The sequence below is a fragment of the Trichechus manatus genome, unplaced genomic scaffold (assembly GCF_000243295.1).
Source record: "Trichechus manatus latirostris isolate Lorelei unplaced genomic scaffold, TriManLat1.0 scaffold00003, whole genome shotgun sequence".
NCBI classification, from domain to species: Eukaryota; Metazoa; Chordata; class Mammalia; order Sirenia; family Trichechidae; genus Trichechus; species Trichechus manatus.
In genome coordinates this window covers 11,427,456-11,451,529 of record NW_004443939.1, presented here as the reverse complement: position 1 = coordinate 11,451,529, position 24,074 = coordinate 11,427,456, and the positions used below count along the sequence as shown (strand labels likewise).

At 42.1% G+C, this 24,074-nt stretch overlaps 2 protein-coding genes across 5 annotated transcripts in view; one reads left to right on the top strand and one right to left on the bottom strand.

The window, feature by feature from the left end:
• The window catches only part of JAK1 (Janus kinase 1), a 144,029-nt gene extending 129,850 nt beyond the window's left edge, over positions 1–14,179 (top strand). Inside the window, exons 16-25 of the mRNA XM_004369020.2 lie at positions 51–186; positions 1,921–2,072; positions 4,386–4,536; positions 4,671–4,765; positions 5,935–6,127; positions 7,753–7,877; positions 8,348–8,520; positions 10,243–10,360; positions 11,442–11,552; positions 12,705–14,179. Coding sequence (XP_004369077.2) covers positions 51–186; positions 1,921–2,072; positions 4,386–4,536; positions 4,671–4,765; positions 5,935–6,127; positions 7,753–7,877; positions 8,348–8,520; positions 10,243–10,360; positions 11,442–11,552; positions 12,705–12,800 — 1,350 coding nt within the window. The 3' untranslated portion in view covers positions 12,801–14,179. The remainder of the gene's footprint in view (positions 1–50; positions 187–1,920; positions 2,073–4,385; positions 4,537–4,670; positions 4,766–5,934; positions 6,128–7,752; positions 7,878–8,347; positions 8,521–10,242; positions 10,361–11,441; positions 11,553–12,704) is intronic.
• Positions 14,180–15,482: 1,303 nt separating this feature from the next.
• Positions 15,483–24,074, bottom strand: part of RAVER2 (ribonucleoprotein, PTB binding 2) — an 84,188-nt gene continuing 75,596 nt past the window's right edge. For 3 of the 4 annotated variants that reach the window (XM_004369019.2, XM_023730751.1, XM_023730757.1), the window contains exon 12: positions 16,328–16,493. In XM_004369019.2, coding sequence (XP_004369076.1) covers positions 16,347–16,493 — 147 coding nt within the window. In that variant the 3' untranslated portion in view covers positions 16,328–16,346. Of the gene's footprint in view, positions 16,494–24,074 lie in introns of all 4 variants that reach the window. The other variant, XM_023730738.1, reaches the window with a different exon arrangement.

The following is a 24,074-nucleotide window of genomic DNA, read 5'->3' as shown; positions in this document are numbered from 1 at the left end:
AGGCATTGCCGTTGGCAACTTTGCTGAACTCAGCCCTTTCTACTCTGTAGGAGGATAAAGACCTGGTCCATGGAAACGTGTGCACTAAAAACCTGCTCCTTGCCCGTGAGGGCATTGACAGCGAGTGTGGCCCATTCATCAAGCTCAGTGACCCCGGCATTCCCATCACTGTGCTGACCCGGCAAGGTAGTCTCCTCTTCTCCTGACCCCAACCCTGTGCCATGGGTCAGACCAGAGAGGAGAATGGGGCTGGGGCTGGGGTCTTGTCTCCTTTTAGAAAGGAACTCCTACTGTGTGCCCTGGGGGAAGTATGGTGAGTCAGTCCCTGCCCTCAGGGAGCTCACTGTGCAGTAGGAGAAACAGCTGACTGGAGGCGTGTCTGGTCCTTGTGAGGAAGAAGCTGTGTACTGGATGCCAGGGCAGCACAAAGGGCGGCTGACTGTGTCCTGGGGGGTGGTCAGAGAGGGTCGGGGTTGGGTGGGGCCTCCCGTGTCCTCCCTGTACTCCTTTTGAAATCCACCATAGTTGGTGAGTAGTCTGGGGAGGCACCTTATCTCCTTTTACCTGAGCTGTTGCCGTGGTCTTTTTTGCATCCTGTTTGAACATGGTTATTATGAGTTGTAGACTCAGAAGAAAGGACAGTCTTGGGAGCTGTGACATTGAGAGGAGTGCTGCACCCCTCAGCTTATAGGCTAGATGTGGAATTCCAGCATGGCCCCAGGGCTGGTGCCGGGCCGGCCGTGGGCAGCACTGTCTCCAGTGCTGAGTACGGTGCCTTCCACTTAGGGTTCTGCTCAGTAATTCAGTCACAGAATGGACTACATTTGGAAGGGAACCAAGATGAGAATAAAACCTTAAATTGTCCCTCCTTAGAAGGGGACCTTTCGTACCTATTTGACATTTATCATGTGGCCAACCGTCCTGAGGCAGGGAGGGTCTGGGACACAGATACAGATGACTCTAGACCAGGTGGAGAAGTCTGGATGCCCAAAAGAGATTTCAGTAAAATACTCTGGGATTCAGAGGAGAGAGACATCTTCTTGCTGGTGGGCAGAGGGTACTGAGGGAGGCGGCGGGATTTCATCTGCGCCTGGCAGGTCAGTGGGTGGGGCTTCAGCAGAGTGATGGCAGGCACATCATTCAGGTGCTGCCTGCACTGGAGCCAGCAAGCAGGCTGGTGTGTGCCAGGAAGGAGGAATGAGATGGCTGGGAGGCCAAGTGGGCCTGACCGCAGTGTCTTGAATGCCCAGCCCAAGAACGGCTCTCCTCCTCTGGTTCCAGCAGGAGCCAGGAGGCTGCCGGGGAGCCCCTGCGCATGTTGAAGGGGCATTTCCAGTAGACATGGCGGGGGTTTCTGCTCAGATCCATGGCTCTGCCTTGGTTAGGAGCCAGAAACAATAGCTATAGAGACAGCTGTGTGCAAGGCATATGCCACTTCTTTACCTCAGTCTCTCCTCCCTTGTTCTCTTTCTTTGCCCAAATGAAAGAAAACTAACCTAAAGCTAATATCACATCACAGGGTGATTGTGTGGGGTACATGAGATCAGCACACTCCTGCCTCTGTGTATGTTGGCCTCTTCCCCTCCTCCCTTTCTCTTTCCTAAGACCCCTCTTCTCCCTTTGTGGGGTGATGGCCTCCACCCTGGGGTGCTTTGCTGTTTCTTAGGCCGGGGCTTCAAAAGATTCCTGGGGAGCTTGTGATAAATGGACACATCCACTGGATCAGAAGCACCAGGGATGAGGAGCCTGGAAAGTTGCACATTTAACAATCTCCCCCTGGGAGTAATGTCGTCAGGGTCTGTGTTTGAAATATTCTTCATTTTGGCTGAAGAAAGCTCACGGTGCTCCCAGGTGACCCCAGGTGACAGGCTCCTAGGTGATTCCAGAAGCTGATCTGTAAACATGTCTGTTTTCTTCCAGAGTGCATAGAACGAATCCCATGGATTGCTCCCGAGTGTGTTGAAGACTCCAAGAACCTGAGCGTGGCCGCCGACAAGTGGAGCTTTGGAACCACACTCTGGGAAATCTGCTACAACGGTGAAATTCCCCTGAAAGATAAGACACTGATTGAGGTGAGCAGCTGTTCTCCAGGGTTTGGGCTTGGTGAGGACTCCTTGACCCCTCATAGGCTTCTCGGGAGCTGTCAGGAAGCCTCACACTGGGAAGCGGCAGAAGTGGGTTTGAATTGCCTCCACAGGTTTACTGGCTGTGCAACCCTGCAAACGTTATTTAACTTCCTTCAGCCCCCGTTTCATCACTCATGAAATGGGGGTAAATAATACTTCCTTTTCACAGTTGTTGTGACGATTAAATTTAATAATGCATGTGGCACACAATACATACTCAATAAATCATTGTAGTAGTATTCATTGATCTGAGAATGAAATTCCTAATTATTCAGTGCCTGTGATTCAGCTAAATTAACACAGAGATACTTATTGTGTACCTGTTGTGTGCCAGGCATTGTCCTAGGTAAAAGCTAAAATAGATACAGGCCTCGCCTTTTCTTAAGGAGCTTAGGGCATGGTAGTGGAATTAGGTTAAAATAACAATAATAAGGGTTTCGCAGATAGTATCTAAAGCAGTTCTCTGTGAGTTAGTGGGGCAGAGTCATTACCCTCATTTTACAGATCAGGTAACTGAGACGCAGGTAGCCCATAATTTGTTATGATCCATACAGTCAAATGCCTTTGCATAGTCAACAAAACACAGACAAACATACTTCTGGTATTCTCTGCTTTCAGCCAAGATCCATCTGATATCAGCAATAATATCTCTCATTCCACATCCTCTTCTGAATCCGGCTTGAATTTCTGGCAGTCAATGTACTGCTGCAACCTTTTTTGAATTATCTTCAGCAAAACTTTACTTGTGTGTGCTTAATGATATTGTTTGATAATTTCCACATTCCGTTGGATCACCTTTCTTTGGAATGGGAACAAATATGGATCTCTTCCAGTCAGTTGGCCAGGTTGTTGTCTTCCAGATTGCTTGGCATAGATGAGTAAGTGCCTCCAGTGCTGCCTCTGTTTGTTGAAACATCTCAATTGGTATTCCTTCAATTCCTGGAGCCTTGTTTTTCACCAGTGCCTACAGTGCAGCTTGGATTTCTTCCTTTAGTACCGTCAGTTCTTGATCATATGCTACCTCCTGAAATAGTTGAACATCGACCAATTATTTTGGAATAGTGACTGTGCATTCCTTCTATCTTCTTTTGAAGCTTCCTGGGTTGTTCAAAATTTTGCCCATAGAATCCTTCAAAATTGCAATTCGAGGCTTGAATTTTTTCTTCAGTTTTTTCAGCTTGAGAAATGCTGAGCGTGTTCTTCCCTTTTGGTTTTCTAACTCCAGGTCTTTGCACATTTCATTGTAATACTTTACTTTGTCTTCTAGAGCCACCCTTTGAAGTCTTCTGTTCAATTCTTTTACTTCATCATTTCTTCCATTAGCTTTAGCTACCCAACATTCAACAGCAAATTTCAGAGTCTCTTCTGACATCCATTTTGGTCTTTTCTTTCTTTCCTCTTTTTAATGACCTTTTGTTTTCTTCATGTATGATGTCCTTGATGTCCTTCCATGACTCGTCTGGTTTTCAGTCATTAGTGTTCAATGCATCAAATCTTTTCTTGAGAGGGTCTCCAACTTCAGGTGGGATATACTCAAGGTTGTATTTTGGTTCTCGTGGACTTGTTTTAATTTTCTTCAGCTTCAATTTAACTTGCATATGAGCAGTAGATGTTCTGTTCCACAGTTGGCTCCTGGCCTTGTGCTGACTGATGACATTGAGCTTTTCCATCATCTCTTTCCACAGATGTAGTTGATTTGATTCCTGTGTATTCCATCTGGTGAGGTCCATGTGTATAGTCGACGTTTATGTTGTTGAAAGAAAGTATTTGCAGTGAATAAGTTGTTGGTCTTGCAAAATTCTGTCATGCAGTCTCCGTCATTGTTTCTGTCACTAAGGCCATATTTTCCAACTACAGATCCTTCTTTGTTTTCGACTTTCACATGCCAATCACTAGTAATTATCAGTGCATCTTGATTGCATGTTTAATCAATTTCAGACCACAGAAGTTGGTAAAAATCTTCAGTTTTCTCATCTTTGGCATTAGTGGTTGGTGTGTCTGTTTGACTGATAGTCATATTAACTGGTCTTGCTTGTAGGCTTATGGATATTGTCCTATCACTGACAGCATTGTACTTCAGGATAGATCTTGAAATGTTCTTTTTGATGACCAGTGTGATGCCATTCCTCTTCAATTTGTCATTCCAGGCATAGTAGACTGTATGAATTAAATTCGAGGTTGGTAACTCCTTCTGACTTGAGACTAAAAGGTATATGGGTGATGTCTTTGATTTCTTCCCTGTGTTTCTCTTCTTTACAGAAAGAGAGATTTTATGAAAGCCGATGCAGGCCAGTAACACCATCCTGTAAGGAGCTGGCTGACCTGATGACCCACTGCATGAACTATGACCCCAACCAGAGACCTTTCTTCCGAGCCATCATGAGAGACATTAATAAACTTGAAGAGCAGAGTAAGATACAGTCTTATGCCCTTTTAACCAACATCAGCAAATACTATGGCAAGCGGGTGAGAGTGGCAATTAACTAGGAACCTGTGAGTGGCAATCACTTGCTTTTTAGTTTATTTTCTTTTCTCTTCTCTTAGATCCAGACATTGTTTCAGAAAGAAAACCAGCAACTGAGGTGGATCCCACACACTTTGAAAAGCGGTTCTTAAAGAGGATACGTGACTTGGGAGAGGCAAGTTACACCAGCGCTCATTGCTATGGCACAGCCTCTGCTTACTGCATTTCCCCTCTCTGCATGTAAAGCTGCTCTCTGTTCTTTCTCATTTGGGGTCAATGCTTATAAAAGGAAGCATCTTGCTGCATTTTCTTTGGACCACTTTATCACAAGGGATTTTGTCTTTTGCACTTGACACACACAATAACAGAATGCATATACCTGCTTGTATATGTGTCTGTATATGCACACAGGGCATTGCTCACCTCCCTCAAGAGACTTGGTTTTTCTCAGGCGCAGAGGAGAATGGAAAGAGAGAGATATGAGGGAAATGGATATAGATCTGGGGGGGAATAGAAAAATCCCTGTCTCTGACCTTTCTGGACGTATATATCTGGTGAGGCTCCGAAAATGAGGGATAGATTTACTCCACAGAATACCAAAATGGAATACCAGCTTTTCCTTTGGACCACGAATGGAAGTTTCCTAACAGTTAATGTGACTGGAGAATCTCCTGGGATTTGCATCTTATACGGATTTTCTGTAGTTTAGTTAATTAAACAAATACTGTGTCATATACTGAGCATCTGCTGTGTGCCAGGCTCTGTGCTGGGCATTTCCACAAACACAATGCCCTTAGTTCCTCCAACATCCCTGAGGGGTTTATTACCACTGTGTTCACTGAGCACATCAGGAGCCAGCTCAGAAGATTTGTGACCTGGCCAACATCACCATTAAGTAGCTTAGCTGGGATCTGATCCCAGGTCTTCTAAAGTTTCCTCATGCAGTGCTCTATCTACACAGTGGTGCCTCTCCTGTAGCTTGTGCCCTGGGCTTTCAAGGAATGCTTCAGTTGTCCCGTCAGTCCAGAAATAACCTTTAGGGTTATTTCCTTTAGGGTTACATTTCCAGTCCCATGGAAACTGGGATTGATGTGTTGGTTCGTCAGGCCCGTTTCCTTATTTTAGCTCAGTGGTAGAGGGGATGGTATGTGAGACCAAGAGAGGAAGGGGTCTGTGGTGAGTGAGCAGAGCCTGGGTAAGAGTCCTCAACCTGCAAGGTCAGACTGTGCTGGTTAACCCCTGGCCTTCGGGGACAGCTATGAGCAGCAAGACTTACCTTCCTGGTTGGCTCCTGTCAGCCTAGGCTCTAGGTTCTCTGATAGCAATATGCCTCTTTCTTTCCAGGGCCACTTTGGAAAAGTTGAGCTTTGCAGGTATGACCCCGAGGGAGACAATACTGGGGAGCAAGTGGCTGTCAAATCCCTGAAGCCTGAGAGTGGAGGCAACCACATTGCTGATCTGAAGAAGGAAATAGAAATCTTAAGGAACCTGTATCATGAGAACATTGTGAAGTATAAAGGGATCTGCACAGAAGACGGTATGTTGTGCAAAGTGCTGTTTGGTTTAAAGACTGAATGACTCTAGGGTTCTAAAGCCCAGAGTGGAGCAGGCAACCCTTGACCTTATCTGGGCCACCTCGCAGCACTAGCTGACAGTCCCCATGCGCTCTCAGGGCTTTCAAGTACAGTGTCGTCAAATCCCTCAGGAGCTGGAAACTCCCAGGAAAGCTGTCCAGCCTTCCTCCTAGCCAGGGGATGATTGCAGCATTGTCTCCCAGGTTGTTCAGACACCCACACTGGGCATTGGTCTTCACCCATCCAGATATTCATGCTTCTGTTGTATGAAACTGATAACCGCCCTCTTTCCCTATTCCTTTGATCCAGCACTAGCTAGGATATTTTTACTTCTAGTTGTCTAAATCAAGGTAGCAAGTAGTGTTTATTAATAACTGTATCTATTTGCAAGCCAGCACAGCACTCATGTACTTTAAAATTGGTAGTGAAATGATGTGGCTTCTGATTTTTAAAAATTATCATTTGCCTGATGGTTCACAGAGCACTCTCTGTTTTCTCGGTGAGGGCTTATGATTCTGAGTTAGTTCGTAGATAAAAATGGACATAAACCTAATCCGCAAGACATGAGGGTGGATAAAATAACCACTTTCCCACTTCTCAATTATCTCTGACAACAGCTGCCCACGCAGCACGTTCTTTCTCTAACTCTAGCCACTTGGAGCTAGGTCAGATCTCACAAGTTAAAAGGACACTGTCCTTCAGATTGCAAAATAGGTAGATGCCAGCCACAGGATCAGGAGTTCACACAGTACCGTTACTTCTGATCTGCTGGTTGCAAATTTGGAATTTTCCCACTACCTCTTCAGGATGCCAGCTGAAAGCTGGGCCTCTACTGGGCTCCTTCAGTTTCACCTGCTGTTTCTCACTATTTTATTTGGGTTTAATAATTCACTGGAACGACTCACAGAATTCATAGAAAGTACTATACTTGTGCTTATAGATTTACTATAGCAAAACGATGCAAATCAGGATGAGCATAACGAAAAGATGAATGGGGTGAGGTCTGGAAGGGTTCCCAACATGGAGCTTCCACGTTCCAAAAAGGGTGCACCACCCTCCTATGTGTATCAATGTCTTTCACAAACCAGGAAGCTCCTGGAGGTTCTGTGTTCAGAGCCTTTACTGGCTTCATTGCATAGTCATGATGGGGGCCTCATTGCATATGCTCTCCCCTCTCTTCCCGAGGTCAGCTGGTATCAAGCCACAAGGTGGTCCTTCTGGCTTGGCCAGCCTCCCGGTCATTAGCACAAATCTTCCAGTATATAGTCTTTAGACCTAGACAACAAAAGGCACCTCAATTACTCAGCTAAGTCCAAAGATTATCTCTCAGGAACCAAGGACAAAGGTCAAATTGTTTACCCAGCTGATTCATTACCATACATCACAGGTAGGTACACAAGTGTTACTCTCCTTGTTTGCTGCTGAGGATCCTGAGCTCTGGGGCTTAAGAGGTTAGGTAATTTGCCTGTGGTAAAAGGGGATAGCTGAAATCAATTCAGGTCCTTGGTCACCAGATCCTGTGCCCTTGACTCTCCCACAGACCCTTCATTTTGGCCTTCTTATATTGATGGATGTTTTTTCTAAACAGGAGGAAATGGTATTAAGCTTATCATGGAATTTCTGCCTTCTGGAAGCCTTAAGGAATATCTTCCAAAGAATAAGAACAAAATCAACCTTAAACAGCAGCTAAAATATGCTGTTCAGATTTGTAAGGTAAAAAAAAAAAAAAAAAAAAGGCATGTTATGTTAAAGATTTAAAAATCGACACTCTGCCCTGAGTAACTGGTTAGTAATTAGACCAAAAGCAGGAAGTTGTCTAATGATTGTACTGAATTTATTTTGCTGTGTATGATTTGAGTTGAACATTAGTCTGCCGTGGAAGTGGGAACCCTGGTGGCTCAGTGGTTAAGAGCTTGACCGCTAACCAAAAGGTCAGCAGTTCAAATCCACCAGCCACTCCTTGGAAACCCTATGGGGCAGTTCTACTCTATCCTATAGGGTCACTATGAGTCGGAATTGGCTCGATGGCAACGAGTTTGTTTTAGTTTACTATAGAAGTGAACCCCTCCCCCCCAAATTATCAGTGATACATGAATGAAATAATTTTTTTATTAGGAAATGATAGATACAAAATACAATCTGAAATGACTTTCGGCTATATGCTCTACTTTTCTCTTCCTTAGGGGATGGACTATTTGGGTTCTCGGCAATATGTTCACCGGGATTTAGCCGCAAGAAATGTCCTTGTTGAGAGTGAACACCAAGTGAAGATTGGAGACTTTGGTTTAACCAAAGCAATTGAAACTGACAAGGAGTACTACACAGTCAAGGATGATCGGGACAGCCCCGTGTTTTGGTAACTGAATCAGTTAAAGTTTGATTTCATCCATGTTTCCTAGGCTTTACACTGTTTTAACAGGCCCTTCCTAGCTATGTTAATGTCTGTCATTCCTTCGGCTCGAAGCAAGGTTAGAGAAGATTTCAGAACATTTAGAATCATCAATAATATCTGCTTTCAAGAAACACCTTTTAGGCTGTTTCACTGAAAGCAGCCCACACAGAAATGCCTGAGCTTCACATGGCACCGTCTTCCAAGGAATGGGAGGGATCAACTCCCAGGCGAGGGCATCCATCTGACAAAGTTCCTAAAACTGTCAGCAGGTGGAGTAGGCACAGTTACTTCCCTGAAGCACATCTATGCAGAGGGAGGCCTGGAGGGCAGGTAGAAGGATGGGGTAGGAACAAGGCAGTGAAGTAGCCATTGAGCAGATGCAGGGAGATCCTGGGCAAAGCAGAGGAAAATCTACAGGAAACCTGACAGTCTTCTCCTGAGGTACCAGAGCTGTCCTGGTGAGGCAGCCACACCCTGACTGCCACCACCTCTCAGCCTGGAACACCATCCAGGGGAGAATTCTGCTGCCTGAGTCTCCCCTCCACCCCCTGTAAAACTCATCAGCTGCCCCTAGGTGTAGCCTACATAGACTCACACACAGGTCTCTCCATGCTGGAGCCTGCACCTTTATACGTCAGACAAATAAATATCAAGGTCCTACTTCGTGCCAGTTACTAGGGTTATAATGGTGAACAAGACTGAGTTTAGTGTTCAGTGAGCAAGACAGCCTAGTTCATGTGTGATAAGCACGAAAGGGTTAGGTTTGGTTTTCTGGATGAAACCTGAAAGATTCATAGGAGTTAAGATGGTTGGAAGAAGGCACAGGTGACTAACAAGAATAAGGCGAGAGCAGTGCAAGTCGCAGGAACTGAAATCAGCTTGGTGTGGCTGGATCCTGAGGTGGGAAGTTCTCAGGGGGCAGCGAATTTAGAGCACTGTAAGCTGTGCTGAGGAGCGTGGAATTGAATTTCATTCCAGGAGCACTAGGATGTCATTGGAGGTTTGAAGGATGGGGTTTTTGTTATAAAAAGATCAGTGTTGAATAGAGGGGAGCAAGATTGGAGCCAGGGAGTCTGACTAGGCTGCTTCAACAACCCAGGCCAGAGCCAGTGATGGCAAGACCTACAATAATGGTTAGGATAGTGACAGTGGGGTTTAAGAGAAGTGTGAAGTTAGATATGGGGACACTTAGGTTTCTGGCTTGGGCAGCTAGGCATCGTTTGCCCAAATAGGCAACATGGGAAGATAATTTCGCAGTGAGGTCACTCTGCTGACTCATTATGAGCTTGCAGGCAACTATAACCTGGAGGTTATCTTCCTATGACTTCCTCCTCCTCCTCCTCCTCCTCCTCCTCCTCCTCTTCCTCCTCTTCCTCCTCTTCCTCCTCTTCCTCCTCTTCCTCCTCCACCTCCTCCACCACCACCACCAGTGAGAACATAAGCCCAGCGAAATGAAGAGCACGGACTTGGCTAAGAGTTGAGGTTGCTTATTATTTTGGGCAAATACATACTACTGAGAGGCTGTAAAGGATGTTGTTCTATATGCCAGGTGTATACCACAGTGCACAGAGATGATTAATATATAACACAATTAGATGCCTTGAATATTAAATTCTAAGAAGAACCAAAGAGATGACTTCAGAGTGACTCCCAGGAAATGAAGTTTCATATTCTGCCTTCTTTCAGGTATGCTCCAGAATGTTTAATTCAGTGTAAATTTTACATTGCCTCTGACGTCTGGTCCTTTGGAGTGACTCTGCATGAGCTACTTACTTACTGTGATTCTGACTCCAGTCCCATGGCGGTAAGCCCTGCTTGTCCCTCCTGGAATCTAGCACCCGATTGAAACACATCCATCCTTCTGCTTTTTAAGTTTTGTTTTCAAGTGAATCCAATCCATGTATTATAATAGATTGGGAAAGTGTCACTTTCCCACTTAATTTGGTTTGTTACTGGACAATTATTTGTGGTTCTCTCATGTCTTGGTTTCACAAGGAGCCCAAAGTTCTGAACTTCAAGGCTCTTAACCTGCGTAAGGAGACTAGGAACAGTTTCATGTGAGAATTAACGAGTTAAGTGAGGTAATATTGGGGAGAGGGTTAGCCTGTGCTTCGTTTATTACCAGACATGGTCATTTTAACAGGAACAGGCTTGCCATGGATTGAAGTGTGTACCCCAAAAATGTGTGTCAACTTGGCTAGGCCATGATTCCCAGGATTGTGTGGCTGTCCATTTTGTGATATGATGTGATTTTTGTATGTGTTGTAAATCCTACCTCTATGATGTTAATGAGGCAGGATTAGAGACAGTTATGTTAATGAGGCAGGACTCAAGTCTACAAGATTAGGTTGTATCTTGAGTCAATCTCTTTTGAAATATAAAAGAAGCCAGCAGAGAGGAGGGGAACCTCCTACCACCAAGCAAGAAGAGCTTGGAGCACTCGTGTCCTTTGGACCCTGGATCCCTGGGCTGAGAAGCTTCTAGACCAGGGGAAGATTGATAACAAGGGCCTTCCCCTAGAGCCAACAGAGAGAGAAAGCCTTCTCTTTGAGCTGACACCCTGAATTCAGATTTCTAGCTTCCTAGACTGGAAGAGAACAAGTTTCTCTTTGTTAAAGCCATCCACTTGTGCTATTTGTTATAGCAGCACTAGATAACGAAAACAAGGCTCCTCAGGAAGGAGTGGAGGTAGAGTTTGAGAAGTTCATTAACAGACTGATAATTGAGAGCTAGGCTAAGGATTTTTGACTTTCTTTTAAAGTTACTGAAGAGAAATGCATATTTATTACTCTAATTTCCTGTCAACACTAGCGAATTCACTTTACTCTATTTGATTTTTATGTAAGTATGCTCAAAATAAAACATTTTGTTTGGTTTTATTTTAGTTGTTCCTGAAAATGATAGGCCCAACTCATGGCCAGATGACAGTAACGAGACTTGTGAATACATTAAAAGAAGGAAAACGTTTGCCATGTCCACCTAACTGCCCAGATGAGGTATTTATGGGCCACTTCACAGTAATAAAACTGTTTTCATTACGGTTTCACAACTTCAGCTATCCAGTAAAGGAAGAGGGGTGGGAGAACCAGAAGTGGGGTAGAAAATTCCTTTAAAATAGTATTCTGAAGCTGCATTTCAGATAATTTATTTGAGAAATCATCTTAGGGGCAGACGATAGCCATACGTTAAGTTCAAATCAAGGATTCCCTAAAGGAGCATATTTTGGATGAGTGTTATTGGGAGAAATGGATATAATTACGTCTTTGTAAGTTTATCCACTTATTTATAGCACGTATAACATTTACTCAGTTTTTTGTACTCTAAAGTGAATTGAGTGCTTGCTTCGGCAGCACGTATACTAAAGTGAATTGAGCCTTTAAGACTAAATTCGAGACTGTTTAAAATGTACTGAATAGTGTAAGTCAAAGAATGAAACAAGTTGGGAAATCTAGAGTCTAAATTGAGATTTAATGTAACCCTTTTGGAGCCCTGGTGGCACAGTGGTTAAGAGCTCGGCTGCTAACCAAAAGGTCAGCAGTTTGAATCCACCAGCTGTTCCTTAGAAACCCTATGGGGCAGTTCTACTCTGTCCTGTAGGGTCACTATGAGTCAGAATCAACTCGATGGCATTGGGTTTGGTTTTGAGTTTTTACATTGGTTTACAATAATGACCTGGATCTTTCTGAAGGTTAATCAGCCCTTGAGCTTCTCAACTGTTAAAATATTATTTATGAACTATAGTTGTATAATCAGGAGAGACCAGTCCCTGGAGAAGGACATCATGCTTGGTAAAGTGGAGGAAGACCCTCAACGAGATGGACTGACACAGTTTCTGCTACAGTGGGCTCAAGCACAGCAATGACTGTGAGGATGGCGCAGGACCAGGCAGTGTTTCATTCTGTTGTACACAGGGTTGCTATGAGTAGGAACCAACTCGATGGCACCTAAAAACAACATAGTTGTGTAACATTTTCTGTATTTTAAATTATTTAAATATTCTTGTTTTCTAGTTAGTTTATTAAGGAAAAGTTATTTACATTTCCAAAATTGTTTTCCTACCCTTGATGTTCTATGATGTTAAAAAAGCTCCCAAAGCCGAACAACATTTTCACTGTTGTTGACTGTTTTTTTGTTTTTTCTTTTTATAGGTTTATCAACTTATGAGAAAATGCTGGGAATTCCAACCATCCCATCGGACAACCTTTCAGAACCTTATTGAAGGATTTGAAGCACTTTTAAAATAAGCATGAATAACATTTAAATTTCATTGTTTATCAAGTCCCCCTTCCCCCACCAACAAATACCCAAGCCATTTAAAGAAAAAAAAATTTAATGGACAAAGTTTCTGTTCAGTCTGAAAACTCACTCAACGAATACCTGAGCGTGAATCCACGTATAATGGGGCACACTGTGGCGCTTAATGTGTGTAAGGACTTCCTCTTTAAACGTGGCATCAGTATCATAGTGACAGTGACAACCAACTATTAGGAAACACTTAAGCACTCCTCCTTTCGGAAGGAATATATCACCATTCCGTGTGGCTACTTTACCATCACCTACAATTGCCTGCCAAAATGGAATTTTTCAAAACAAGAGGGAGTGGACCAAAATAATGTTTCAAAATGATTGCTTTTTCTGAGCTGCCAATTGATCTGAAATGTTTTTCTGGCACGTAAATCAAAGATAAAGATTGACAGACTTAGCCGATAACTCTAACATGACCTCACATTTCAGTCTCTATACAGTGATAGACCAAGCATTCTTGAAATATTAGACACCAGTTAGCATATTTTGTTTCTATACAAAGTTGAGTGTATTCCTGTCACCAGTAGGAATTAAACTTTGAATTGTTTCTCCAATGGCTTAGCTCCTGTCCCCTTGGGTGACCTGCGGTACCTGTTTTTGAGAAAACTGTTTATGCACAAGGGGACAGCTGTGGAATAGATACTCTGCTGCATGATATTAACTCTTGAGAACTAAGCCTGTGCCAGTGCTTTCCTAAGCAGTAACCTTTAATCAGGATTGATCCCAAGAACCTGGATGCTATTATACATGCTTTAAAGAAATGCCAGTGTATATCCTCTTACAACTCTACCACTTCAGGGCAAGCTGTTCCAGCATTGGTTTTGGATGCTGTATGCAACTAGTCAGAACATATACCACATACATTGTACTGTTCTTAGAGTGTTTCAAAACTTACCTTCCATCTCCAAGAGTTGATAACTATTTTGACCATCACCCTATGACACAAAACTTGAAAGAAAAGGCCCAACTAGAGGCACTATGAAGTTCAGGATCCACAAAACAGTTTTTGGTTTGCTTGAAGGTAGCTGGGTAATCAAAAATGGTTAGTGTCTGATTCAGTGTGAACCATAAAGAACTTTATGACCAAGAAGTCTGAAAAACTTTTTGTTAATGCTGTCTAGCATGTGTTCAGTATCATTACTTTTCACCTTTTTTAGCCTGGAAAAGTGTTCAGAATTAATTCAACGGCAACAATAAACTTGCCATTTAACTTGTTTGATAATCCTACATCACCAAGGTCTCTGTTTATGTCAAACCTGTGGCCACTCTATATGCACTTTGTTTACTCTTTATACAAATAAATGTACTAAAGACTTTACATGCATATGCCTTTTAATATTAAGATTTCATTTTCAAAGCATTTCAGATAATTTGCTTACATAGAAAAATAACAGTATAGGCTTTTGGGGATTGGTAATGGTCCTTATTAACTAACACCACTTGATTTGCACTTTTGTTATGTCCAATGATAATAGGGCACAGGCTAGTGGGGATGGCAAATCCATGTGCTGTAATCCAAGAATACTTCATGTCAGTTCTTTCAGCCTCTTCCTGCTTTCATTTTACAGCTCTGATTTAAAATCTACCATCTTCCCTTTTTTCTGTTTTCATTACGGGAGAGGTGTGACTAAACACTGAAGAGGTTAAAGGCAGCAGGAACACAGGAAGGAGAAGTGCAGGGCATGGGGAATCCATTAATCATCTGCTATGTAACTGGAGTGATGCCTGATGGTGATCAGTTATTTATAGGTAGTATACTTCTTAGAAATTATTTTAATTTTCTAAGTGTCATTTTCCATCAGAAGTTAGTATATACAATAAATTGGACCAAGTAAAATTCTTTACAAAGCATATAATGTATGCATCAGTTCTAGACTTCATAATTCAAACAGGATAGATACTTCAAATCATAGTCAAAATAATTCGTCACCCAAATGACAAGATGGGTTATGCTCTGATTTCAAAAAGACAAGTTCATTGAGACCCCAAACTCCATATCATCCATTATAATCTCATAACAATAAACAAACTCAGAAATTTCTAGATGGCCAAGGGTTTCTCATGCATTTAATACCAAGAGCTTCAGAAAATGGTGATGTCAAAAGTCATATATGCAATAAGGACAGACAATTCTTTCAGATACAAATTGGGTTGAACAGCTGATAGTTTTTCAGCCTAACACACTACAAAAGAATAAGACAAAGCACAGAGTGAGGTATAGATTAGCTCAAAATAGTTACAAATACTGTTGCTCCATAAGACTCCTTCTGAAAGGGCAGTGTTGACTGCTGTACTTTATTGTGGAACTAGGCCATGTGCTGATCAAACCAGGCCCCCTAGATCATCGCTAGTCTATACTATGAAATGGGACACAGAAACCTGCAAACCTTGCCACTTACAAGTCTGTCGAAAAGGTTAAGGGTCTGTCTTCAGGTGAAGTAAAAGGAATAGAGAATTAGTGCCGTTAGATGAGGGGTCACAAAAGTTTTTCTCTAAAGGACCAGACAGAGTACATATTTTAGGCTTTGCAGGTCATTTGGTCTCTGTCGCAACTACTCAACTCTGCCTTTGTAGTACAAAAGTAGCCATTGATAATACATACGGGGATGAGCGGCTGTGTTCCAAGAAAATCTTATTTACGGACACTGAAATTTGAATTTCATATAAACTTCACATATCATAAATTTTCTTTTCTCCTCTAACCATTTAAAAATGTAAACTCATTCTTAGCTCACCGGCAGTGCAAAAACAGGTGGTGGACGAATTTGGCCCACAGGGCAGAGTCTGCCAACTCCTGTATGAAATCACAAAACTACTTTTCTTAAAATACCTGTTTTTCACAAAAGGTATAAATGCTAAATAATAAATCAACAGTAAAGCATCTGTTGTGTGGCATGTACTTTGGACATCACTGTCAGTCTGTGTTCGGGTTTTCTATTGCATGGCTGGTGTATGGGTAGTAATTTAGTTTGCATGTAGAGCATCTTTGTGACATCACCGTCACTGCATTTGGTACTTGCACTTTTGTAGTTCTAGGAAAAGTTTTAAAGATCTATAAACGAGATTACTTCTAGGGAGAGCAAATTGAAATGCACATTGGCTTGTAAGAAACTCATTCTTCTAAGGCTCAGGAAACAAGATCGTTTCCTATTTATTGCTTCAGACTTTTATATATGGTGTCAAAATTATTCCCAGTCCTAAAACAAGGAATACTGAAACGTTGTTAATTTCTCCAATGGACTGTAAGTTAATGTCACATTGATTCAGATGTGTTTAATTCTACTGGAAAATGTTCTCAATGGGTGTCTCTTCTTATTGCTACTTATTTTTCATTTGGCGGTTCTGCCTGCTGCACAACACAGTTACTTCTGGGAAATTATAAACCCGTATTTAAAGGATATGGCTAGTTTGAATGAAGTTAAGGCAGCGATGAATAGCAGAGGTACTGCAAGGGACCTTAGGAGGTTGTAAGGAGAGACCTTCACTCAGTACACTCGCTTCTTCTTTAAGTAGGTTTCCATGTAATAAGCTCCTGTGCCCTGAGAATGCTGGTCAGCAAATTTCACGGAACCACTTTCAGGGGCAGAGAGAAGATATGACGAGCCTCGCTTTTCATTTCTTAAAGATGACACCTATGAGAAAGCACAAGTGATGTTAAAGTCTGTAACAACATTTGCCCAAAAGCAAAGATGAGAAGGCAGGAAGGGGCAGAAAATCCAGAAAAGGAATTGGGGAACCCAGGGTGGAAATAGAGTGCTAACACATTAAGAGGAATGCAAGCAACGTCATGGAACAGTTCATGTACAAACTATCAAACAGGAAACTAATTTGTTCTGTGAACTTTCACCTATGGCACAGTTAAAAAAAAAAAAAAAAAACACTGTTGAGCAGATGGAAAAAAGCAAAATACGAAGTGGACCACGGTCACTGATCTGCATGTGTCGTGCCCTCCACCCCTCAGCCCAGCCTTCTGAAATGAAAATACGAGAAAATGGATGCCCTGCTCTTATCACCCTGTCCTGGTTTTTCCTTTAAAACGGAAACCACTTAGCAAACAGGCACAACTTTAGCCAAACAAGCACTGGAGTCTGTAGCAACCAAAAGTTAAATTGATGGAGTTGCCCAGTTGTCTGGGCTGCCTGGGATGGGGAGGGAAGACTCTGCGGAGACGAAAGATGAATTAGTCCATCAGCCACCTTTCTTTCACTCGTGTTTTCCTGCCATTTTTCTTTCCTGGAGTGTGGGTGCAGGACAATCCCAGGTCCCTGATATACCTCAAGTCAATGTTTTCCAAACTGTGAATTGAGGACCCACTAGTGGGTCATGGGGGCCATTGCTGGTTCAGTGGTAGAATTCTTGCCTTCCATGTGGGAGATCCAGATTCAATTCCCAGCCAATGCACCTAATGTGCAGCCACCAACTATCTGTGGAGGCTTGTGTGTTGCTATGATGCTGAGCAGGTTTTAGCAGAGTTCCAGACTAAGAAGAGACTAGAAAGAAAGGCCTGGCACTCTACTTCTGAAAGGCAGCCAGTGAAAACCCTATGGATCACAGTGGTCTGATCTGCAACATCGTGGGGATGGTACAGGACTGGGCAGCGTTTTGTTCTGTTGTGCATGGGGTTGCCATGAGTCGGGGCTGACTCAACAGCAGCTAACAGCAGCAGAGTGGACCATGAAATCATTTTGTGAGTTGTGACCAGCAATTTAAAAAAATAAGACTAGAATAGAAAACATCAAAGTGCATCACATGGTAAAAGAATAAACACTTGTAATTAAAAAAATAAAATCTAATTATAATTGGTTTCTTCATTAAGGATGTGTACAGAAAAAGCAGCTTACTGATTTGGTGTAAATACAAATATGAGAGCTTTATTTAAAAAAAAACACACAGACTTGTTAAAAGAGTAAAACAAATCTATATCAAAATCACCTGTGGAGCTTTTGCAACATACAAACAAGCCTGTGAGTGCCCACCTCGTCCACTCTCTCATGCATTTTGGGGAAAGAAAAAAAAGCACTGCAGTTGCTCTGCTTCTCAAACATAGGAAAGCCCCACTGAATGAAAATACTGAATATCAGTATTGCTGTGAGGAAGGAGAATGGCTAAGAAGTCGAGCTGCCTCTCAAATTAGATGTGAGGTCTACTTAGTAATAAAAGGAGTGGCAAGAAAATAAACCAGGAAGTGTAAAAACTAACAAATGATTTCCAGAAAAATACACGATGGGCTTTACAGAGCACTGAGAACGCAAACCTTGGTCTACAATCACCTGGGGAGCACATTAAAGCATAGACTTCAGGATCCATCTCCAGAGGTTCTGATTCACAAACGTTTATGACCAGAAGGGACAAATGTTCTTACAACTGGTCACAGTAACCAATACAATAAATTGGGTTGTGTAGCACAAACTTGTGATCTCCTAACCCCTTAGATTTTAGCTCTTAGAAATACTGTGACAAGCATTATATAATTATATAATTTAATATATAAAGCAGAATTATATAAGAATTCAGAAATAACTGATAAGGATAGCTCCCAGCAATGTAGAAGGGTCTTCTCATATTACAATTACAATTTGTGTTGAATCAGCAAGTGTCACAATTTTAAAAACCAGGGTCAACCTTTGGAAGGACCAGGTGATGTCTGTCATATACCTGCTTGTACATAAAATAGTCAATTCTTAATCATCCATGTTAAGAGGAAGGACAGAAGACAAAATCAGAACCCTTCTACTTTTTGTTTTTTAAAGAAATACCAGAAATTTTATTTCATTGTCTTACAGGCATACGTTGTTGTTAAGAAAATTTAATTTTTTATCATCTCCTTTTATTGGCTTGATTTTGAGAACAAGTCTTTTTTTTTAATAATTTTATTTTTGTTGTTGAGAATATACACTAATTCAGCAATTTCTACATGTACAATTCAGAGACATTGGTATTCTTCAAGTTGTGCAACTATTTTCACCCTCCTTTTCCAAATTGTTCCTCCTTAATAAACATAAACTCACTGACCCCTAAGTTTCCTTTCTAATCTTTTGAGTTGCTGTTGTCAATAGATCGATCTTAAAAGAGCACAAAGCTCAAGGAAGACATTCTTGACTAGTAAAGCTAAACTATGGTTTAGTTTTAAGAAGACTTCAGGGGCTATTTTTGGTTTAAGTTTTAACGATTATCTCAAGGCAATAATTTCAGGGGTTGATCCAGCCTCCATGGTTCCATGAGAATTTGAAATTCTGTTCTTCATTTTCTCCCTTTTGATCAGGAATCTTCTATAGAATGTTTGAGAACTCGTCTATTTTTGTACTTTATTTTGGTGTTATCTACTATTGTAACAGTAAAATAAAATTCCTCTTCACATAATGTTTAAAGGAATATTTCACAAAGTGAAACACTAACTAGCAAAGATAATTTGGCTTTAAATCCTGCTTGAAATTTTTTTCTAGCAATAAAATATATGAGATTTTCTCTACAATAACTGAGAAAGGGAGTAGGTGGGAGTAGAGCTGAAACAAGACTGGCCATGCACTGGTTACTGAAGCTGGGTTGATGGGTACAAGAGATTCATTATACCATTCTCTCTACTTTTGTACGTTTGAAGCATTCCATAATAAAAAGTTTCTCACCAGGGCTAATATTCTACAAAAGAGCTGCCTGCAACAAAACTGCTTGCTAACCTACTTAACTGGAGCCTGCCCACCCTACATCTTCTCCTCCCACTGTCAGGCGCCTTAATTATTCTCCATTTGAGTTCTTTTGTTGGTCTGGTGATCATAATTACTGTGTGCTGGACCCAAACCACTAAAACTGTCAGTCCCTTACTATAACATAGGACTCTTATCAGCTTCCTTCCTCTAATATATCGTTAGTGCATTCCACGAATGAGATTTTTTTCAAAGATAAGGAGGCATAAACAACGAACACCTCACTCAGGGATCTGGAAAAAAAACTCATCTCACGCTCTTCTTAATTCGCGTCTCTGATTCTTCCTGGTGTGTAGTAATCTGCTGTTTCATGTCTAAAAGCAAAGAAACTGCCTGAATTTTCCCCTCTATACCATCTTTATTCTCATCCAGGCAGGAAATTTATTAGATGCTTTCATTCAGAGGACTTCCCAATGGTGCTACACCATTCACAGTAAGAACCGAGAGATGATGAGATCAGTGAAAAACTTCACCGAACAGCACAGAAAAACAACAGTCAGAACAGGAAATGAAAATGCATGTTATTACAGACCGTATGACAATGGGAGAAGATAATTCTTCTGATACACTCTATCAAAGATAAGTCTAACTTTTACTGCAAGGGCTGTCGGGTTAAGTGAGGGACGCTGACAGTTAAGATTTTTGAAACAAAGCTCAATGCTTCTGGGAGAAATCTGTAAGAAATGATTGAAAAAGAAACCACGTAAGAGGGGAAGAGTATGAAGCAAGCAAATATTTTTCCTTCTAGTTCCCATCTGCAGACTACAGATGTCCAGTTCTGGGCTGGGTGCTATAGGGATACCGAGATGAGTGGAGCGCTGGTGACACAGTGGTTAAGAGCTATGGCTGCTAATCAAAAGGTCAGCAGTTTGAATCCACCAGCTGCTCCTTGGAAGCCGTATGGGGCAGTTCTACTCTGTCCTACAGGGTCGCTGTGAGTTGCAATTGACTCGACGGCAATGGGTTTGATTTTTTTTGGTTTAGATGAGCGAAACTTCAACTGTGCCCTCAAAAAGTTCATACCCTAGGAGGGAAAGTAGGAAGAGCACAAAACATAATTCTAAAGGGAGAAAGTCACCAAGCCAAAAGAGAAATACAGGTGAAGTGCTAAAGCTTTTTCAAAGATGGGAAATGGGAAAGGGGCATTTGAGAAAGGGTGTTGACAATGGTTTCACAGATAAGATGGCACCTGAGTTAAGATTTGAAGGCTAGGTCAGATGTGGACAGGTGGAGACAAGGAGATAACTATTCTAGGAGAAAAGGAATAGGCTGAGCAGAGACAGATGGCAGGAAGCATGAGTCTGTGATGGAACAGACAGGCTGGTACATGGAAGAGAGTACACCAGCAAATAAGGTTGGAAAAGCAGGCTGGCCTCGATCATGGAGGGGCTGGAATGCCAAGCTAAGCATTACGAACAGGGAATGTTATGCATGATCTTGGAATCTGGAAAGATGAATTTGGTAGCTGGGCATTACGAAACCTTGCCAGGATGCCCTTGCTATTATACTCATGCGTGTGGGCAAACACACAGAGAGGAGAAGTGATTTAACATTTGGTTTAAAATTGTGCATGGAATATACAAGTGAGAAAGAACAAAGGGATATACTTCGAAAATCTGGAAAAACAACCTCATTGGACATTTATGCTTTGGAGAGACTGAAGAAAGGGAAGACATTGAGAGAAGCTGTACCATTCTGATTTTGCATGTCTAATACTCAGCTGGAAATCAGATCAACAAATTAGCCAAGCCATGGTACATTTGGAAAAGTATAAATTGAGAAAATGTAATTATGGTACCCTGCATTATCTTAGAGAGTACTTTTATGTCCATTATATCCTTGATCTTCACAGATGCTCCATACAGTAGGCAGAGAAAGATTGTCTCCACTGAATAGATGAGAAAACAAAAACTCAGATAACCTGTGTGACTTGGCTAAAATCACACAGCTATTAAATATCAGAGCTGTGACTCCAACCCAGTTTTTCTCACTTAAGTGTTCTTTTCATACTAATCTGCCTTATAAAATTTCAAGAGAAAAGCTAAATGTGGATCACCAGCACAAAGGGTTTTTTTTTTTTTTAAATAAATAAGCATTCAAATTACTTTTCATTGTCTTCTAGATGTCATACTACAGCTAGAGGGCAGGGCCAGAGGAAAAGTATTCAGGGAAATTGTGTAAAGACCAAAATCAGGGTTTTTTTTTTTTTTGGAGGGGGGCCGAACTGTCTTCACGTATATTAAAAGCTATACTTTGTGCGGTTTCTCCGACAACATACGGAATTTCAAGAAGCCTTAGGTATTCTGATGTAACATTTTGAGGGATAAAATCACACACACTGCAGCAGCACCTTCCACAGTGACCACAGCTTTTTGCCTCTAGTTATTGGTAATATCGCAGTTTGCCCGTACCCCCTTGACTGAGTGAGCCTGAAGCAGCACTTTTAGAAACTATAAAATTTCTCATTTGGGGAAAAAAATCTCCATTCCTTGGTTTTGTCAAATATACTTATAAAAATTTAGAGCTGAGTTCAAGTAATGCCGAAGACTTACCTTTGGAAGCAAACAACTGACATTGAATATGTACACTATCCTAGGCATTTTATACACATTAATTCATTTAAGAAGAGCCCTGGTGCTACCCTGGTTACTGAAGCGCTCAGCTGCTCACCTGAAGGTTGGCGATTCAAACTCCCCAGCCGCTCTGTGGGAGAAAGCTGTGGTAGTCTGCTTCCGTAAAGATTACAGCCTTGGAAACCCCACGGGGGCAGTTCTACTCTGTCCTATAGGGTCGCTATGAGTCGAAATCCACTTGACGGCAAAAGTTTTTTTTGTTTTTGTTTTTAAATTCATTTAATGCTCAAAATAACAGTCTGTGACATAGGGAGCTCAGAAAGTAACAGCTGTATTTTCAGCTTGAAGTCTGAGTCCCAACCCAGTCTGAAAAAATTCTAAAGAGCATGTAGTCAAAATCCTACACAATAGTTTAATCTCCAACCTTATCCTCCATAGGGGGCATTGGTGGTTCAGTGGTAGAATTCTTGTCTTCCATGCAGGAAACCCAAGTTTGACTCCAAGCCAATGCACCTCACGTGCAGTCACTACCCATCTGTGAGTGGAGGCTTGCATGTTGCTAGGATGCTGAACAGACTTCAGCGGAGCTTCCAGCCAATGAAAGCCCTATGGATCACAATGATCGGATCCACAACAGATTATGGAGATAGGGCAGGAACAGGCAGTGTTTCATTCCATTGTGCATGGGGTTGCCATGAGTCAGAGGCAGACTCAACAGCAGCTAACAACATCGTCCAAAACGGGTTGTCACCCTGTTCAATACGGGCACTTTGATACTCAGAGGACTCGAATCTTTAGCAAAATCCTTATGGTGAAATGAAACCATCCTAGGTATAGTTTCCACCCAGTGAGTCCACCATGTCCTCTGAACCACAATCCAAGTCTAATACCCTACCATTTCCCCCAGTCCATTCACTATCCACTCTCCTAGGTGACTAGGTCATGTCTTCCCTCTCCTCCACCCTCCAACAACTCATCCCTTATCTTCACTCTCAGCTAATGATCAGCTTTTTATTTCACTGAGAAAATAGACGCAATCAAAAGAGAAATCCTGAGAAGCACAGTGACCAGCCCCAGGTCTCTTTATTTACCCTACCTCCCTTGGTGCTCTCTTCCAATCTCATGGAATTTACAGCCCTTCTGTACGCTGATGGCTCCCAAATGTTCGTCTCTGCTATACCTCTCCCTTCATCTCCAGACATGTGTAATGAACACCAGCAACAAAGCATCGCCACCTGGATGTCTTGAATTTAACATGTTCAAAACTGAATCCCTGCTTTTGCTCCCTAAAACTTGCTCTGTCCAGACTCACCCATCTCAATTAGTTAATTATCCGTCTCAATTAATGGCAATTCCATTTTTCTAGGACAAAAACCTGTTGCCTCTACCTTCTTGAATCCAATCACTTCTCACTACCTCCCAGCGGCCATCTTGGTCCAAGTCACATCATCTTTACTTGGATTATAATGTAGCATCTTCCCAACTGATCTTGCTTCTGCCCCTGCCATTCCACATTCATTGTTTAATGCAGCAGCCAGAGGTGTCCTGTTAAACCATAAGTAGGATCATCTTATCCCCTCTACTCAAAATCTTCCAGTGCTTTTGTCTCACTCAAAGTAAAAGCAAAGTCCTTACAATGGCCTCAAAGGGCCTACCTGGCCTGCCTCATCTCCTACTCTCCACTTCACTCACTCCTTTTCTGCTCTACAGGTCTCCCTGCTGTTCCTTGAATGTGCCAAGCATGTTTCTGCCCTGGTGTCTTTGCACTTGCTGTTCCCTCTCCCTGGAATGAACTTTACATACATATTCATGTGGCACACTCCCTGAACTTCTGGTCTTTGCCTAAGTATCAATTTCACAATGAGGCCTTCCTTGACCATGTAGGCTCATCTGCTATCAGTTTAAATTAAAGATGTTTCTTTCTCATTAATTCTTCTGA